We start from the raw sequence: 20,041 nt of genomic DNA, 5'->3' as shown, positions 1-20,041 counted from the left end.
TTTAACACTAGTAATAAAGTGGAAAACGCGGACAAACCAATTGGCATTTTAAAGTGGTTTTAATAAAATATCAAATGTTATCTACGTTTAAGGAGTTCCAAACAGATCAGTTGACATAATTTTAATGAAAATCGAAAACATGAATGTCAAAAAGGTGCTTGAAGAGAGAAATCCTATTTTGAACTAGGTAAGTGTACTGTCAAATTATCTTGCTTCAATGCCATCATTTTCTTTAGTTTGAATGAATTTCTTCAGTATTCCTTTAAGATAGAAGGCAGTCAACAGAAAACCATGCTCCTATTGAATGATGTGACTGATAAATAGATGGAAAAAAACGCATACAAAGAAAAAGAGAGTTTTTCCCATTTCCCCAGCAGCCAATAAATTACGTTGGCAGCGTGTGAATAGCAAGGAAACCCTGCAGTATAACATTGCTGTTGCAAAGCACCATTTAAACAGAGCAGAAAACAGGAACAAATGCAATGTGAAGAATAATCAAGCCATGCCACAAAATTAAATCAGTTGGAAAAAGAATTAAAAAAAAAAAAAAAAAGACAGACTAGTATTTGTATTTCTATATGAAACGTAAACTCCTTCAGACCACGGACTTGCACTGTCCTATTTTGAACAGCTTTCTAACACTGAATTATATATATAAAAAATGAAGCCCCATCTGTGCAATAAAAAAGTGTTTTTAAATTAAGTCCATAATTACCTCTTTTTCTGTTTTGTTAAAAATAAAATAAACGTATAGTGTGTGTACCTGTTTGGTGGACTCCATAGCTGCTTGACATTTGGTGCTTATGTACGATGACAATTTGCCGTCAGAATACAGCTTTGCGAAGAACTGACCGATTGCAGACTACACGTTCAGTATTTGCGATAGTCAACTTTTTGAACATATTTAGACTGGTATTATCCCCTATAACTACTTTTCATCTTATGCTGTGTGTCCTGGAACAGGATTGAATGTTCTTTATGTGTTTTTTCTGCTCTCAGACTGCCAGCTCTCCCAAGGGAAAGTTGCATGTTTTCCCTGTTCCAAGCAACCAGTGCTGCTGTGTAAATTGCAACAGAATTGTTATAATATCACCTTTTCTCCAAGACACCAGTCAGTTGCCCATGCAACCTCACAATGCTAATAGTTGAGATTGGTTTAGCCCTCTCCCCCTGCCCTTCTCTGTATATTGTTATGCCCCTTGGCTTGTTCCTGTCTGGAAAGGAAAGAGTGCTCTCTCTTTACAACAGCATCCAAAGTGAGTAGGCACATCTTCCACTGCTCCCATAGAAGGGGGATTCCTTTTTACCTTCCCCTGATAAAAAAAGCCACTACCTTTCAAATAGGATACTTCTTCTCACAAGAGACATTTCCTATCACAAACTACATGCAAGTACTTTTATATTTCTGTTAACCCCACTCAAAGATGAAGAGAATAGAAAGACTGTGTGCTTTAAAAAGGGGATGAAGTTAAGCTACATGGATCTTCTCACCTGCTACAAGTGAGCCTGGAACCAGGATACTACGTGCCAATTCTAGTAGCATTGTTTGATCAGCTATTCTTGAAGGTCTTTTCTGGAAAATATTATGTTCTCATGATAGTAGGTTTACCAACATCACAGAGTTTTTGATTATACTTGGGTATAGTGTGACTAAACAGGGCGTCCCTTAAGGAAAACTCTGTAATTCTGAAGTTATATGATCATAGCTACTGTGATGTTTCACCGTTTTGTGATTCAGGCTGTTTGAAACTTGCATTCCACTTTTAGTGAGATGTGTCCAATTATGTATTTTGATATATTGTAATAAATTTATATATTTACTTTGCTTTGTCTCAGTGCCATATTTAATGAGATTTCTTCCCTCTTGCTTTTAGAGGGGTCCATTTTGTTTTGCTTAGTTTCATATATTGTGTGTGCACCGTTCTCTATAGGTTTTATATTTTTGGAGATGATGTTTTAGCAGAGGTGGTTTATTATTATTATTATATTTCATTTGCGTGCGATTAGTTTTGTTTAAAAAAAAAAAAAGTATGATGTAATATGTAGCAAATATATTTCACCTGGTCCCAGTTACTCTTTTATAGTTGTCCTTAGAATAAACTGCAAGGATGCTGACTCCTGAGCCTATGTTAACCAGCAACATAGGGTATGGATTATCAAGGCAGTATGGCTTTTTCTGACATTGCTCTGTGTCTGTTGGGTTTTCAAAATAGTAACACTCTGGACGGCCGTTAAAACCAACAGAATCAACATAAAGCAGACCCTGGATCAAACAGTCCAGTTCATCCAGTTTGTGGAGCTGGAGGTCAGCTATCTGAAAAAGGAAACACAGCAAGTTAATGAACACGCAGGTATAAGTAGAGCAGAGGACACAGCCTTGCCAAAGACCAGGGCAAATGGTTATTTAAAAGCACTTTGAACTCCACTAACATGTTGCAAAGTACAGAACAGGATTCATTTCGAGATTGCGGTGTTGCTGCAGCTCAAAGCAGCCATGATTTGCAAAACTGACCCAAACTTTCCAAGCAACTATTAAACATTCAACTTTTTATACCCATGTATCTTGTAGGTGAAGAGAATGCACTTAAAAATACACTACATTTGTAGTTTCCTATTAGTACCTGTTTTCTTAAAGAAAGCATTCATTTTAAACCTCTAACCTAAGAATGAAACAATGTCAAATTATGTTTTATTTAATTTGCGTTATTTTCAAAGCGAACTGGAAGTTTTTTTTATATAAATTCATATGAATTTATTCATGTTCATATTTAAATATTCACACCCAATAACAAATATGAATGTGTTCATATTTATTCATATAAATGAATCATTGCCGACTTTACCAGGAACCATCCTCTTATAAACATTAAACATGTGGAAAATGAACTGGTGGCTAGGGCAACAAATTGAATCAGCTCCTTCTATTGAAGCTTAGGGGAAAAGCTTACAAATGCCTGTACATTTTAATATTTTGAGATGATCCGGCTACATAATACAAAATGTCATTAAAAAAATTCTAATTGTGAATCATAGGATCTTGCACTCAAAGCGCAACATATGCATGTCGCCGATACATAGCATTCTGGCTTCAGCACATTTCATTTAATTACTTCTCCTAAACGGTTGTTTAGCGGTTTGCGAACGAGTACGGACAGAATGAGCAGTGATGTAGCATTTCAGCAGTATATGCCTTCATATAATGTGTGTGAAACCTGGAACACGTGCAAATCCGTGTGTGTATATCATGGTATTTAAATGGATGGGCATACAGTAACAGCGCCTGTGTGAGTATCAATGCATACTACAGATGTATCATACATTGTTGTTCCTGCAGGCGCATTGTAGCGGAGGGGACACAACCCCCCCAGCAGACACCATTGTCTAAATTAGGTGTGTGCAAAAAAGGGTGTGGCTAATGTGTTACTGGTATGTGCAACAATCGGTCTTCATGCATCAGTGTGTTACTTAATTTGTGTAGTAGAAGTCAAGAGCTTTAGGTTCTGGCAGTAGGGGTGCAGCTGCTATGAAATGTAGAAGGGCACCATAACACCGTCATGTCCCAAGCTGCCAATCCATTGCTAGCCCCTTTAACTAAAGGGCAACATTTACGCTACCAAAAGATTTCCTGCCCAACACCCCTGATGAGTGAAATGGGTACTTCTATACTTTAAATGCATAGAAACTGAAAGAACTCCAGAAAATGTGTACATAAATTAGTACACAAGGTTCATATGTTTGAAGTAATGGCAGTGGGGGGCCAGACCTGGAAGTTGAGAGGTTGGGCCCAACTTCTGTGTCTAGCTGCCAGACCTCTGGTTGCTGCTTGGCCCGGCTCTCCCCCTCGCTGCTGCGGGCCTGCCTCCTTCTCCCCCGCGCAGCTGCGGGCCTGCCTCCCTCTCCCCCCGCGCATCTGCGGGCCTGCCTCCCTCTCCCCCCGCGCATCTGCGGGCCTGCCTCCCTCTCCCCCCGCGCAGCTGCGGGCCTGCCTCCCTCTCCCCCCGCGCAGCTGCGGGCCTGCCTCCCTCTCCCCCCGCGCAGCTGCGGGCCTGCCTCCCTCTCCACCCCGCGCAGCTGCGGGCCTGCCTCCCTCTCCACCCGCGCTGCTGCGGGCCTGCCTCCCTCTCCCCCCGCGCAGCTGCGGGGCCTGCCTCCCTCTCCCCCCGCGCAGCTGCGGGCCTGCCTCCCTCTCCCCCCGCGCAGCTGCGGGCCTGCCTCCTTCTCCCCCGCGCAGCTGCGGGCCTGCCTCCCTCTCCCCCCGCGCAGCTGCGGGCCTGCCTCCTCTCCCCCCGCGCAGCTGCGGGCCTGCCTCCCTCTCCCCCCGCGCAAGCTGCGGGCCTGCCTCCCTCTCCCCCCGCGCAGCTGCGGCCTGCCTCCCTCTCCCCCGCGCAGCTGCGGGCCTGCCTCCCTCTCCCCCCCGCGCAGCTGCGGGCCTGCCTCCCTCTCCACCCCGCGCAGCTGCGGGCCTGCCTCCCTCTCCACCCGCGCTGCTGCGGGCCTGCCTCCCTCTCCCCCGCGCTGCTGCCTCCTCTCCCCCGCGCTGCTGCCTCACTCTCCCCCGCGCTGCTGCCTCCCTCTCCCCCGCGCTGCTGCCTCACTCTCCCCCGCGCTGCTGCCTCACTCTCCCCCGCGCTGCTGCCTCACTCTCCCCCGCGCTGCTGCCTCACTCTCCCCCGCGCTGCTGCCTCACTCTCCCCCGCGCTGCTGCCTCACTCTCCCCCGCGCTGCTGCCTCACTCTCCCCGCGCTGCTGCCTCACTCTCCCCCGCGCTGCAGCGGGCCTGCCTCCCTCTTCCCCGCGCTGCTGCAGGCCTGCTGCCTCCCTCTCCCCGCGCTGCTGCGGGCCTGCCTCCCTCTCCACCCGCGCTGCTGCGGGCCTGCCTCCCTCTCCCCGCGCTGCTGCGGGCCTGCCTCCCTCTCCCCCGCGCTGCTGCGGGCCTGCCTCCCCCGCGCTGTTGCGGGCCTGCCTCCCTCGCGCTGCTGCCTCCCTCTCCCCCGCGCAGCTGCGGGCCTGCCTCCCTCTCCCCCGCGCAGCTGCGGGCCTGCCTGCCTCCCTCTCCCCCGCGCTACTGCCTCCCTCTCCCCGCGCTACTGCCTCTCTCTCCCCCACGCTGCTGCCTCACTCTCCCCCGCGCTGCTGCCTCACTCTCCCCCGCGCTGCAGCGGGCCTGCCTCCCTCTTCCCCACGCTGCTGCAGGCCTGCCTGCCTCCCTCTCCCCGCGCTGCTGCGGGCCTGCCTCCCTCTCCACCCGCGCTGCTGCGGGCCTGCCTCCCTCTCCCCGCGCTGCTGCGGGCCTGCCTCCCTCTCCCCCGCGCTGCTGCGGGCCTGCCTCCCCCGCGCTGTTGCGGGCCTGCCTCCCTCTCCACCCGCGCTGCTGCGGGCCTGCCTCCCTCTCCCCCGCGCTGCTGCGGGCCTGCCTCCCTCTCCCCCGCGCTGCTGCGGGCCTGCCTCCCTCTCCCCCGCGCTGCTGCGGGCCTGCCTCCCCCGCGCTGTTGCGGGCCTGCCTCCCTCGCGCTGCTGCCTCCCTCTCCCCCGCGCAGCTGCGGGCCTGCCTCCCTCTCCCCCGCGCAGCTGCGGGCCTGCCTGCCTCCCTCTCCCCCGCGCTACTGCCTCCCTCTCCCCCGCGCAGCTGCGGGCCTGCCTCCCTCTCCCCCGCGCAGCTGCGGGCCTGCCTGCCTCCCTCTCCCCCGCGCTACTGTCTCCCTCTCCCCCGCGCTGCTGCCTCACACTCCCCCGCGCTGCTGCCTCACTCTCCCCCGCGCTGCTGCCTCACTCTCCCCCGCGCTGCAGCGGGCCTGCCTCCCTCTTCCCCGCGCTGCTGCAGGCCTGCCTGCCTCCCTCTCCCCGCGCTGCTGCGGGCCTGCCTCCCTCTCCCCCGTGCTGCTGCGGGCCTGCCCCCCTCTCCCCCGCGCTGCAGCGGGCCTGCCTCCCTCTTCCCCGCGCTGCTGCAGGCCTGCCTGCCTCCCTCTCCCCCGCGCTGCTGCGGGCCTGCCTCCCTCTCCCCCGTGCTGCTGCGGGCCTGCCCCACTCTCCCCCGCGCTGCTGCGGGCTTGCCCCACTCTCCCCCACGCTGCTGCGGGCCTGCCCCCCTCTCCCCCGCGCCAGGCCTCTCTCTCCCCCTCGCTGCTGAGGGCCTGCCTCCATCTCCCCCGCGTTGCTGCGGGCCTGCGTCCCTCTCCCCCGCGCTGCTGCCTCCCTCTCCCCCGCGCTGCTGCGGGCCTGCCTCCCTCTCCCCCGCGCTGCTGCCTCCCTCTCCCCCGCGCTGCTGCGGGCCTGCCTCCCTCTCCCCCGCGCTGCTGCCTCCCTCTCCCCCGCGCTGCTGCCTCCCTCTCCCCCGCGGTGCTGCGGGCCTGCCCCCCTCTCCCCCGCGCCAGGCCTCTCTCTCCCCCTCGCTGCTGAGGGCCTGCCTCCCTCTCCCCCGCGCTGCTGCCTCCCTCTCCCCCGCGCTGCTGCCTCCCTCTCCCCCGCGCTGCTGCCTCCCTCTCCCCCGCGCTGCTGCGGGCTTGCCCCCCTCTCCCCCGCGCCAGGCCTCTCTCTCCCCCTCGCTGCTGAGGGCCTGCCTCCCTCTCCCCCGCGCTGCTGCCTCCCTGTCCCCCGCGCTGCTGCGGGCCTGCCCCCCTCTCCCCCGCGCTGCTGCCTCCCTCTCCCCCGCGCTGCTGCCTCCCTCTCTCCCGCGCTGCTGCCTCCCTCTCCCCCGCGCTGCTGCCTCCCTCTCCCCCGCGCTGCTGCCTCCCTCTCCCCCGCGCTGCTGCGGGCCTGCCCCCCTCTCCCCCGCGCCAGGCCTCTCTCTCCCCCCTCGTTGCTGAGGGCCTGCCTCCCTCTCCCCCGCGTTGCTGCGAGCCTGCGTCCCTCTCCCCCGCACTGCTGCCTCCCTCTCCCCCGCGGGCCTGCCCCCCTCTCCCCCGCGCTGCTGCCTCCCTCTCTCCCGCGCTGCTGCCTCCCTCTCTCCCGCGCTGCTGCCTCCCTCTCCCCGCGCTGCTGCCTCCCTCTCCCCGCGCTGCTGCCTCCCTCTCCCCCGCGCTGCTGCGGGCCTGCCCCCCTCTCCCCCGCGCCAGGCCTCTCTCTCCCCCTCGCTGCTGAGGGCCTGCCTCCCTCTCCCCCGCGCTGCTGCCTCCCTCTCCCCCGCGCTGCTGCGGGCCTGCCCCCCTCTCCCCCGCGCTGCTGCCTCCCTCTCCCCCGCGCTGCTGCCTCCCTCTCCCCCGCGCTGCTGCCTCCCTCTCCCCCGCGCTGCTGCCTCCCTCTCCCCCGCGCTGCTGCCTCCCTCTCCCCCGCGCTGCTGCCTCCCTCTCCCCCGCGCTGCTGCGGGCCTGCCCCCCTCTCCCCCGCGCCAGGCCTCTCTCTCCCCCTCGCTGCTGAGGGCCTGCCTCCCTCTCCCCCGCGTTGCTGCGAGCCTGCGTCCCTCTCCCCCGCACTGCTGCCTCCCTCTCCCCCGCGCTGCTGCGGGCCTGCCCCCTCTCCCCCGCGCTGCTGCCTCCCTCTCCCCCGCGCTGCTGCGGGCCTGCCCCCCTCTCCCCCGCGCTGCTGCCTCCCTCTCCCCCGCGCTGCTGCGGGCCTGCCTCCCTCTCCCCCGCGCTGCTGCGGGCCTGCCTCCCTCTCCCCCGCGCTGCTGCCTCCCTCTCCCCCGCGCTGCTGCCTCCCTCTCCCCGCGCTGCTGCGGGCCTGCCCCCCTCTCCCCCGCGCCAGGCCTCTCTCTCCCCCTCGCTGCTGAGGGCCTGCCTCCCTCTCCCCCGCGCTGCTGCCTCCCTCTCCCCGCGCTGCTGCCTCCCTCTCCCCCGCGCTGCTGCCTCCCTCTCCCCCGCGCTGCTGCCTCCCTCTCCCCCGCGCTGCTGCGGGCCTGCCTCCCTCTCCCCCGCGCTGCTGCCTCCCTCTCCCCGCGCTGCTGCCTCCCTCTCCCCCGCGCTGCTGCCTCCCTCTCCCCCGCGCTGCTGCGGGCCTGCCTCCCTCTCCCCCGCGGCAGGCCTCTCTCTCAATCCGGTGCGCGCTGGACGCTGGACCTAGTTTACGGCACACACAGACATGAAAGAGGAGAGGAGTGGCACAGGAGTGAGGGGGAGGGGGGGCGCTCATGCAAGTATGTATTTTGGGGCCGGTACTGTTGTATGTATTTGGGGGGGGGGGGGGGATTATGGTGGGGAGAATTGTATGGCTATTGGAGGGGAATTGTGTATGTGGTCAGGGGGGGTATGTGTGTGATGAGGGGGGATTGAGGGAAGTAATTGAGTGATAGTGGTGGGGGTGAGAGGGGATGTAAGAGAGGGAGTTAGAAAGAGAGGGATGAGGGGCAGAGTGAGCGAGGATGAGAGGGGGGTAAGAGTGAGACGGGGGGAGGGTAATAGAGGAGGGGGCTCGCAAGTCCGGCGATGGTGTGAAACTAATCCTGGGCTCCGGGAAATCTGTCGGCGGCCCTGTTGGGAGGTATTGGTTGTATTCATTATATTTTGTATAAACATATCTGCCACTGGCTACTGGATATTCTCGTTCTAAAACATTTGTACCCACTGCTACCAGCAGCATATGGCATTTGGATTCTATTATTCGGTTGGGTTTTTGCTCAAAGTCTGTGTAGAGATCTATTCCAAATCTTTTCTTTCTGGGGTTTTGGAATAATACCACCATTGCAGCCAGCATTGCTCGCTTTCTGTTCATGCTCAGTTGTTGCTATGCAACACACTATGGGTAGATGAGCTATTCTTTGGCTGCTCTATCAGTTCTAAATGAAAACCACAGGATTACTCTAATATATACAAATAAAAAGGCCTCAATAGCAAAGATATATGCCCCTTGCGCCTTCAAATAATAACCCACACAAGCTCCTTTGTGCATTTAATAATGGGATGATGCTATACATGCGCTTCAATGTAAACAAATACACACCGTTGTGTTTAGCAAATAAGGATGAGGTCTATAATATTTTATCATGTGCCAAAACAGCCACTGCAACGGCTGGAAGACAAGTATAGGAGGGCCCCTGACATGCGGCGGGTTACTGTTCTAAGGGCCCGCCGCAAAGCGAAAATCACCGGAAAGCAAAACTGGCGATTTTCGGTGTGTGCGTATGCACAGACCGGCCATTCGCCCTTCTACACATGCGCAACCTTGGCAAACCCCCCCATTCTGTGCATGCGCAACCTCGGACCAGCCCGTTTTTTGCACATGCGCAGACATGGCAGCCCCCTTCTCGGTACCCGCCGTATCGGCAGGGCACCGAGGCCTTGCTGTACACATGAAATTAACCAGAATGCCTTGATCGTGGCATGTTTAGCCTAATAAAGAGGCAGATCATGTAGAAAATAAATATTAGTATACTATTTGCAAATTGATACTTTAAATATGGGAGAGGGAGAGGGAGATATTGTAGATTCTTAAACCTTTAGGGGAATTCTTTTGTTTAACCCTTTGGCTGCACTATAGACATCGCCATATCATCAGGGGTGGCCCACTCCAATCCTCAAGGGCCACCAACAGGTCAGGTTTTAAGGATATCCCTGCTTCAGCACAGGTGGCTCACTTTGACTGAGCTACTGATTGATATCCTTAAAACCCGACCTGTGTGTGGCCCTTGAGGACCAGAGTTGGCCGCCCCTGCGCTACGTCATGGAGTCCGGCACTCCTGGGGTCCCATGATGCAGTGGCTATGTCCAGCCATTTTTGTGCTCATTGTTCTGGGGTGACGGCGTTCTGCGTTCCAGAATACAATCTGAAATGCCTCCTCTTCCATTTCCAGGTGAAGTGATCGCTCCAAGGAGAAGTCACGTGATCGCAATTTGCCGGAGGGTCCACTGGCAAGCAAATGGTTAATATGTATACAAACTACTGAACCTCTCTGTACGTCGTATCTTATTAAGACAAGGGGACTTACACCGAGCTGAAGAAAGCATGCTGCAGTGTTTTTAAAAGACTCATCTACAAAATAGCTTTAAAAATTCACTACAGCTATTTGTAATAGTTATCGCAAGAATAAACACTGAAACCTGCACAATGATGTCAGGGTTAAAAAAGTACAGTAGAATAAAAATGCAATTTGTAGAAAAATATACTTTACACGGAAGGTGAACTTTGAGTAGTCTTCCATGTGATGCAGAAGAGCTCAGCTCCAGTTCAATAATGGAGGCTAAAGTCTTTGATTTATTAAGTTATCTATTAAATTGGAGGCAATAATTCATTGAGATCCATTACTAACCACAGTCGCTGGCTCCTGCCACACAAGCAGAAACCAGAGCGATCAGTAAAGGATCTCCATGCATTACAACAGCGGTGCGCAAACTGAGGGGCGGGAGATTTTTCTGGGGGGGCGTGGGCTGTTGCAGAGGTCCCACGCTCTTCCCCCAGGCATTTAAATTCGTGCCGGGGGATTGCATGAGGCCTGTGCAAAAAATGTAAAAAAAAAAACAACTTGCCAGGATTCAGACACTGTGCCGCGTCAGATGACGCCGCGGGTCACGTGACCCCGTGACGCAACTGGAAGGTAGGAGGGGGGCGCTGCTTCGGCACAGGCCAAACAGGGGGGCGCAGCTGGAAAAGTTTGCACTCCCCTGCATTACAACAATCCAACCGTTACATCACAAATCTCAAGAATTTCATGAGAAGAAAATAGACAGACAGCTACTATAGGATTCAATGAAAAATAGAAATTGAGGACGGCACTGGTCTTTCTATGAAGTGAAAATGTTTATTTTAGTAGCACTTCGTGGCTCGAAGTTTCAATCCCTTGTGGGACCCGTGTCAAGAATTATTCAGAAAAGGTCCCACGAGGGACTAAAGCTTCGGACCATGCTGTGCTATTGAAATAAACCTTTTTCATGTCATAAAAAGACCCTGAGTGCCGTCCTCAACTTTTATTTGTGATTGTGCGCTCTCTTGGACCTGGCACCACGGCATTGACGCTTTATACGGCAGTGTCCAGCGTCTTGTACTTCCTTTAGGATATAGATATATTTGTGAAAGATGTTAAGGATAGCGTGTAGGAGCAGGGTTCTCTCTGTGTATGCGCTGTACTAGACACCGAGATAGATGGCTAGGATACATTTTTAAAAGTGTGCAGCCTTTATGGCACATGCAGACTTCATTTTAAAGTCTAGAATCTTATCTGGCCTCACGGACAGTTCCACCCTCTCACCACTTAGTAAAAATAGTAGTTGATGTTAATTTAACACCTGCAAAACTTTTTCACCTTAATGCAACATGAAACACTGAGGTTGCCATCTGGAACGCAACAGGTTTTTTAATCGGCAAAAGCCGCTCACTACAATTCTGCACTGTTTTCCCCCAGCAATTGTAGCAAAAACTGGAACAATCTACCGGAGGCTCTCACAGCCACCAACAGTCTAAGGCTGCGCTTATAGTGCCGTCGCCGGCGACAACGATGCAACGGTGATGCAACGGTGACGTCACGCTGCGGTCGCTGGAAAACTCAAATTGACCAAGCCGTCTCTCCTCTTCTACTATAAGCGCACGCGACGGCGGCAATACATTTGTTTTGCCGCGACGTCGCCGGCACTATAACCGCAGCCCAAGTTCTTTCAAAACTAAAGCTGTGTCACATTTTAACTTGGTCTGTAACTGCTACATACGCCTATAATATATATCATCTCGAATCGTGCATGCAATGTCTTGTATGTAATGTATACCCTGTTCACTTATGTAACTGTACTTGTAACCATGTATTATTTGTCATCTTAACTCTATGCCCAGGACATACTTGAAAACGAGAGGTAACTCTCACTGTATTACTTCCTGGTAAAACATTTCTATAAATAAATAAAATAATTATTTAAACAGGCACAGAAAGGGTGTCAAAGTGCTGCTTAAATAAAGGCTTAAGAATGCATGCTGATAGAAAAGTGGTAGGCTTTCAAAAACGGAGGTGTCCTGACTACTGTCAATTCCTCAGAGAAATGTCACTAAAATAAGGGGTGAGCAGCATACAGTTACTTTTGTTTGACTCCCATTAAACCTTACTGATGTAAGCACCCGTTCTGCTGGGGACTTGTTACAGGTTATAGGCCCTGTTAGTCCATGTTTTGAAATGTGTAATAGGAGATTCCAGACTTTCTTCTTGCATTGAGGGCGATTCCTGGCAGTTCAAAGAACTCCCACCCCTTTTAAATAAAATGAAGACCAGGGAGGCTTATAGAAATTATCTATAAATAAAAAAAAAAAAGGAGGTTCTCAGATTTCTTCTTGGGAATACCAAGGTTCACCAGGCTTTAAGAATAACCAATGCATTCGCACAAAGGTGAAATCACTCCATTTTCCATGCACAACATGAACTCAAACAAACCAATATGATCAGTTTCCCTACTTCATTACACCCAAGGAGAAAGACTTCAAATGAGTCCCTGTTCCAAGTTATTTCATTAACCCAAATCAGAGATCCGAAGCCAGACATTTAAATATTTACTCATGTTTGAACTATGATACTTGCACTTATTAGATTGAAACTTGTACCCTTTAGCCTTATTTTTTTTAAAGGACTCAAACTTATGGCGAAACGGATCACTTGCGAAAAAGCTGGTCCCTTTCCCTACATACCGTTCTGAAGTCCTCCTCAAACTTGTAGGCCCCACCTCCTGTGGCACACAGTGTTGTGTGCAAGCTGGAAAAGTTCTTTTCACTTCCCATCTGGATGAACCTGTGCATACCACAAGTGGGAAAGCGGATGAAGTGCAGGTTGCCTTTGCGACCGCACATGGTCAAGTTTTTCAGTTCTAGGTGGACATCTCTGATTCCAGTTTTGCCGTAGGCTGTATTAGAGGTCAAGTACTTTCTTATGCTTTTTAGGTTTTCAACCTCTTCCTGTTCTTCTTCTGCAGTAATGTCTTTGGGTTCAAAGTAGACCAGCTTCACCAGTGTTCCTCCGATATCCATGCCAAACCATGGGAATGCTGACGAATGAGACAAAAATATAGTATAATAAACCTGAAACAATACTTTGTACTGTTTCGTATAAAAAAAATGTACATTTTTTTAGGACAATTTAAATGCTGTGTGTTAAGTGTGAAAATAATTGCAAGTTCATGAGAAAATGAGAGCAATCATTAGCATAGTCTACACATCCTAGAATTCTCTAATGTAATTGTTGTAGCTGAGAACACAAGATTCTAAAGCGGCACAAGGGTAGGGAGCATTAAAGAAAATAAACCAGATCCATACAAACGCTGTCTCGTTTGCACAGCAATGGTTTTATACCGTACTGTAAGCCAACTTTCAAATTTGATATATAATTCCCTTGAGACCACCACTGAAATTTTACATTCAGTCTTCTGCAGCGTATAAAAGGCATTCATTTATTGCAAATATATGACACATTGCTTCTTTAAATTTGGCAACATTCAACATCTGAAACATCTTCCTGCGTGGAGACTATCCGTGTTTGGAAACTGCAGAATGGGATTCTTATTACCGCTTCTCAGCTATGACTCAAAAGCAGTTCATGTAGAACCAACCAGAACACAAATGCCAGACAATCCCACTCAGCTTTTGAGTACCGAGCTAACTTGGCAACTAAAACTAAACAGTTTAGTGTTATGTGTTTCTAAATATACTGACAGCTATTTTAAAGTTGTACGTTTCTATTTTTCCCCTATCGAAGCACAAGGTTGAATGATGTCGCAATCGCCCATGCCTGTTTGCTGTCATGCTTGTAACATTACATAAACCATAGGTATATCCAAGCATCTGTAGACCTACTAAAAACCTATTTAGCAATATTATTTGGTACTGTAGTTTAAACACAAAGCAAATTATAAATCAATGCAACTATGTTTCGTCCTCATACATGTCACACCATCGTGTATAAATAGGCAATAAAGTGATAACGAATTAGAAAGTTAAAGCCACCAGAAGAATTGGGAGTGTCTCAGATTATCCAGTTCTGTGCGGTTAATAATTATAAAATTGAGAGATAAGGCAGATTTACCAAATATCACACCAATTACCAGTACAGAGAGAGGTATGTGTTGCAACTGCAGCCTTTTACAGTTCATTTATTTTTACACCATACATTTTAAATGATAGAAAATGTATTTAAAGGGGCAGCTCCCTTGCAGGTTTGTCATTTGGACCAGGGGTCCTCAACTCCCATCCTCAAGCCTCCAGGATATTCCTGCTTCAGCACAGGTGGCTCAATGAGAGTCTCAGTCTGAGACTAAAGCAGGGGCTGATTGAGCCCCCTGTGCTGAAGCAGGGATATCCTGAAAACCTGACCTGTTGGTGGGACTTCTTCAGAGAAGCGGTCAAGTGATCACGAGTGTCGGCAGGGCTGTGGCACTCTGATCCGACGGCCACTCAAAGGGTTAAAGGCATCACACTGAGCTCGTGTTTAAAATACACAAAAATAGGTCAAACTGTCCTAAAATGGTCAAACTGCCCCTTTAGCGTTCATAAAATAACACAAAAGAGCGCTTTAGAAAAATCAGTGTGTTCAGAATTTATTTCAGTGTAAGTGTTCACAGTGACCTGCTGCCTTCAATCCATTAATGATTTACATGACTGACTACTTTCATGCTATTCCAGTACCAACATAGCTTGTAAAATGGGGCTGGAGCTTAAAAAAATAAATAAATAAAAAAAAGTGGTGTGGGAAAGTGTCCGTAAATTTATTTTGTTACCTACCAACCTAATTCTCCTCTCGCACCAGAACGAATCTTGTGATCAAGCAAGCAGATGGCATCTCAAAGAGATGACACAATCCAGCAATCTGATCTCCCCTTTGGCAGCTAACTATCTGGGGGAAAGGTCTGAAGTGTACAAACTAAACACACAATGTATTGGACACAACGTTTAATAGCTAGAGATAAACTAGAAACAAGCAAATGAACACACAATAGCCTCAGAATAGCACAGCAGGAGAACTGATCTGGGAGCTGTTAATTAATTCACTGTGAAGAGCTGTGTCATGTGCCTGTCATTGGAGAGGTTATATAAGGTTATTTATTGAAGAGTGGAGTAGATTGAGAAATCCATATTAAGCAAAGAGTTCTGCCAGGAAATGGAATAGTCCATTCACATACTCGTGGACAAAAGTTGAACATACACACTTTATAATCTTTCCTTAGGTAGAAGAACGGGCGCAACTAAGAAAAACCATTGGTTTGCTGTGAATGCATTTCTGTTAACTCGAAGATATTTTCCATCTGTCCATTAGTAAATGTGTTAAGATATTGGTGTTGCAATTAATTGAAAACCGTTGGTTATATAATTTTTGCTACCATTGTTAAGATAGATATCTATATATATGTGTATCCCTTTGCAAAAGGTAACTCACAATGGCTGTCATTTTTAGAAGGCTCGCTAACATTTTTTTGCATACAGTACATATATTTCTACAAAACAGGACACAGCCGGAAATTTTTATAAAGATTTGTGATCAGAGGGTAAATTATATTTTATACACCAACATCGATATTTCAAAGTGTGTGTGCGTGTGTGTGTGTATGCTCAGAGAATGTAAGACAATACGACCAGATTGGGTAAATGTTTAAAGCAGCTATAAACGAACTATAACTAGGACCTAGACCTATTTTCTAAATGGTTAAAAGGTTATATACATTCAATTGAACAGTAGATTAACTGGATTTTAAAAACCTAGGAAACACAAGTGACCGCAAATGTATTAAGCAGCAAAGCTTACACCAACTTAGATCTTATGTTGCACGATGACATCACTTGATGCAGTATCTGATACGAGGTGCCTTTGTATGTATTCAATAAAACCGCCATATCAAAAACGGACATTACAATGGTATGCCTAAGGAACTTAGAAAGGAGCAGGTCCACCGACTCTGATTTTTTTTTTTTTTTTACAGATAAGAAGCAGGAGGGTCTCCAGAGCAGAGTTAATATAAGCTCCAGGAACGCCCTAATTCCCAAGATACTTAACAGGGACGATGTCTCTGGTACCATCCACTCCAGGGGAAACAAAATGGCATTTAAATCTACAGTACCACATTAAAAAATAAACAGCATGCTGCTTTAAGTAAAATGCATGAAGCCCGAGAGAGAAAAGATTGTTATATTTGCTGCAGAAGACAAAAGTGGCTTAGTGTGTAGCTCCTTTGGTTCCTAAATGTGTTAGTATTTATTCAATTTTAGGCATTTATTCAGTATTGTATTTGCGCCTGATAAAGGTACATTTGAATACTTGGCTTCAACAATACATTATTTAAACTGGAAATTTGGATATGTTGCTAGTATGCATGACTCCTGTTACTAGATTTACTGTTTGCATACCATGGTCACTTCTAACATATCACTTGAATATTGTGTCCTACAAGGTTAGATTTTTCTATTAGTGAAAGGCATTTCGTCACCCATTTAAAAAGCAAATGTTACATCACATCAAAACTGAAGCAAAGCATACTAAAGCGCAAAATCATACACTACATGCAATTATTTCCAGTTTAACCATTGTTTATAGCTACTGTTCCTGGCCACACTACATAAGTGGACAGTTACAGCAAGTGTAACAATGCAGAGGAACATTAAAGCTCGCCACAACACAACACAGGTCAGTGATGTTTATTTATCTTGGTCTCCACGACATCTCAGAAGTTCGGAAAATTACTGCATGTGCTGTCATCCAACACCACATTTGTAATGGTTCATTGAAATGCACTGTGAATGGTAGGTTTTCTTTCTTATAGTTAAACTGTTGGGGGCTCTGGTTTACTTTTTACTACAATGATTTGCAGCCCCATCTACACTGATGAGCGTGCACTGTACTGTAAAGTGTAAGAAAACACCTAGGAGTCATGAGACCCAAATAACAGAACTTTTGCCAAGTGGTTGACAAATCACCAAAAAATCTACTCGCCACACAAAAAAATCTACTCGCCACCTAGTACCAAACGTGTGCTGCTTGGGCCAATATTTACTCGCCCGGGGGTTAAATCCACTCGCCCGGGGCGAGCAAATGTATAGGTTTGTCGAACACTGCATATGAGCATATAGCTGCAGGCTCCCAATGTCCACATGAGCATTTTTCATTCCACATACTACACTGGCAAACTAATACTTCTGCACACATGTTTACTATTGTGATCCTGAGGAGGCAGCAAAAACACCTCTCACCATATAAATAATGGCTAGAGACCCCCCACCCCCAAAAAGGGGGTTTATTTCAAAAGGTGTCCTCATCAAATATTATTAATGAACCTTGATGGGCAATACATTACCATTCTTTTTGTTTTAAAAACATCAATACTACATTCCCCCCCCCCCCTTTCTTATTGTATGTCTTTATTTGTATAGCGCCATTAATGTACATAGCGCTTCACAGTAGTAATACACGTGGTAATCATATAAATAACAAATAAATAAAAATAAATAACAAGTCATGGGAATAAGTGCTTCAGACAAACAGAACATTTAGCAAGAGGAGTCCCTGCTCCGAGGAGCTTACAATCTAATTGGTATGTAGGAGAAACGTACAGAAACAGTAGGAGGGCATTTTGGTAAGTACTTCTGCAGGGGGCCAAGCTTTATGTAATATGTGTCTAGTAATATCTACGGTGCTACTCATATGCTTCTTTAAGCAAGTGTGTCTTAAGGTGGGTCTTAAAGGTGGATAGAGTGGGTGCTAGTCGGGTATTGAGGGGAAGGGCATTCCAGAGGTGTGGGGCAGTCAGTGAAAAAGGTTTAAGGCGGGAGAGGGCTTGAGATACAAAGGGGGTAGAGAGAAGACATCCTTGAGCAGAACGCAAGAATCGGGTGGTGCATAGCGAGAAATTAGGGATGAGATGTAAGTAGGGGCAGAAGAGTGTAAAGCTTTAAAAGTGAGGAGGAGAATTGCATGGGTAATACAGGATTTGATAGGAAGCCAGAAGAGTGATTTCAGCAGGGGAGACGCTGAGCCAGATCTAGGAAAGGGTAGAGTGATTCTGGCAGCAGCGTTTAGGATTGTAGGGGAGACAGGTGAGAAGCAGGAAGGCCGGACAGCAGGAGGTTGCAGTAATCGAGACATGTAAAGCATGTGACAATGTGTAGATCTAAAGCATGTGACAAAGTATAATTCTACATTCTTACCCAAGATGGCAAATCGGTTGATGCAACTGTTATAAATCTGTAAAAATTCTGGATTGTGTGTTTTAGGTCGGGCCATAGTAAGCACGACAGACCTGGAAATAGGTTTGTACGGCTGTCGCCTGAGCGATTTGTGCGCTCCGTTGACACGCGCGACGGAGAGGTTTGGCCGTGACGTCGCCAGGCTGAACAATAGAGGTTTGCCCTCATTGGTTAAAACGGCATATGACGTGGCCATCGCACAAAATAGCAAATGGATTTGTCTCCTCCAAATTCTGCCGCTCCATCGCGTGCAGTATGGCCGGACAGGTTCAAGTAAATTAATTTGTTTGTGCCTACTATGGCCACGGCCTAACGATGGCAGCCTTTCAGTTTCACAGAAACCTTCAGTCAGTGTAACTCAGCAGCTACAATGTATTCTGATATTGCAGAGCTGATTTCTTTTTAAACTCCCATACGATTTCATGTTTTGCCACTTTAAAGCTGCAGTTCAAGCAATAATCTACCTGTGTTTTTTTTAAATAAGTTCTATGAGAAAATACTTGTAGCATTTAAAAAAAAAAAAAAAAAAATGTATTCTAATTTAAAGCTGCAGTTCAGTCAATATCCTGCATGTGTTTTTTTTTTTAATAAATCAGTTCTGTAGTAAGAAAAAATACTTTTAGCATTTTCTGTTTTTAAAAAAACAACTTTGAAAGACCAATTTTCTTGTATTCTATTTTAACAGCCATTTGCTAAGGCACTGCCCCTTCATGTCCTGTCACAAGCCCTGGCACACCCCTTTGTCAGCCCTGCCCTCCCTCTAGCACATGTCAGTGCAGGAGTGCTCATGAATATTCATGAGCTTCCACTGAGAGAAAGAAGCAGAATATAAACAGATCCCTTCACTAATTATGTCACCAAATTTCGCCTATCAATACATGGAGAACGAATTGACCTGCAGCTATACAGTTCTTTAGGTAATTAGAGATTGCCCACATGAAGCTATTGAAGTAAAAAAATAAATTAAAAAAAAAAAAGACTGAACTGCAGCTTTAAGCTGCCATTAAAAAAAAAAAAAAATTTATATATATATATATATATATATATATATTTTCCCCCATTCAATATGTGCATCAACACAATCTGCACACTGACAAGTGATTTGCTGCAGATCGATCTGTTCTCCTGTAATCGATCGCTTGTTCCGGGTTATTTAATTCAGTTCTTGCACAGCATTTTGGGCAATGTTGTACCTGGAATATGATTGCCTTAGTGGTTAGCTAAGGTGCTGATCAATTTGTTCTCCTGTAATCGATCTCTTTGCTCTGGGTTATTTAATTCACTGTTATTGCTACCACAATGCAAAGTTCTGTGGGGAAGATCATGTGACCAGCCAGTTACTAGATACAATTGGTGCACTGCTAGAGAGAGGACGGGGCTTAAGAGCCAGAGCCTATCAGAAGGGGAAGGGGCTGTCACTCTGGAAATGCTTCAGACATTAGAAACATTAAAAATGTCTTTAAAACATTTTTTTTTAAATGTTAAATGCTACAAGTATTTTCTCATAGTACATAACTGGTTTATTAAAAAAAAACAAAAAAAAACACATGTAAGATATTGCTTGAACTGCTGCTTTAACAGGCATTTTTGTTTCTATAGAAAACATTTAGAAAGTCCCACCCCCTTCTGATAGGCTCTGGCTCTTGAGCCCTGCCCTCTCTCTAGCAGTGCACCAATTGTATGTAGTAACTGGCTGGTCACATGATCTTCCCCACAGAACTTTGCATTGTGGTAGCAATAACAGTGAATTAAATAACCCAGAGCAAAGAGATCGATTACAGGAGAACAAATCGATCAGCACCTTAGCTAATCACTTGTCAGTGTGCAGATTGTATTAATGCACATATTGAATGGGAAAAAAAAAAACATTTAAAGCGGCATGTTGAACTGTAGTTTTAATGAAGATCATCATGGATTTTGCCTTCAGGACAACGGACAACACACACACACACACACACAAAATCAGCTTTATTGGCATGAC

The 20,041-nt window shown here is 48.1% G+C and overlaps 1 protein-coding gene across 2 annotated transcripts in view; it reads right to left on the bottom strand.

Moving 5' to 3' along the window:
* PANK1 (pantothenate kinase 1) overlaps positions 1 to 20,041 on the bottom strand; it is a 43,995-nt gene that overhangs the window by 18,224 nt on the left and 5,730 nt on the right. For both annotated transcript variants that reach the window (XM_075612872.1, XM_075612873.1), the window contains exons 2-3: positions 12,529 to 12,881; positions 2,061 to 2,314 (exon numbers count right to left, since the gene is read on the bottom strand). In XM_075612872.1, coding sequence (XP_075468987.1) covers positions 2,061 to 2,314; positions 12,529 to 12,881 — 607 coding nt within the window. The remainder of the gene's footprint in view (positions 1 to 2,060; positions 2,315 to 12,528; positions 12,882 to 20,041) is intronic.

This window comes from Ascaphus truei, chromosome 8, assembly GCF_040206685.1.
Source record: "Ascaphus truei isolate aAscTru1 chromosome 8, aAscTru1.hap1, whole genome shotgun sequence".
Taxonomy (NCBI): domain Eukaryota; kingdom Metazoa; phylum Chordata; class Amphibia; order Anura; family Ascaphidae; genus Ascaphus; species Ascaphus truei.
The sequence above is the reverse complement of the archived record's forward strand: the minus strand, read 5'-3'. Positions and strand labels throughout refer to the sequence as shown.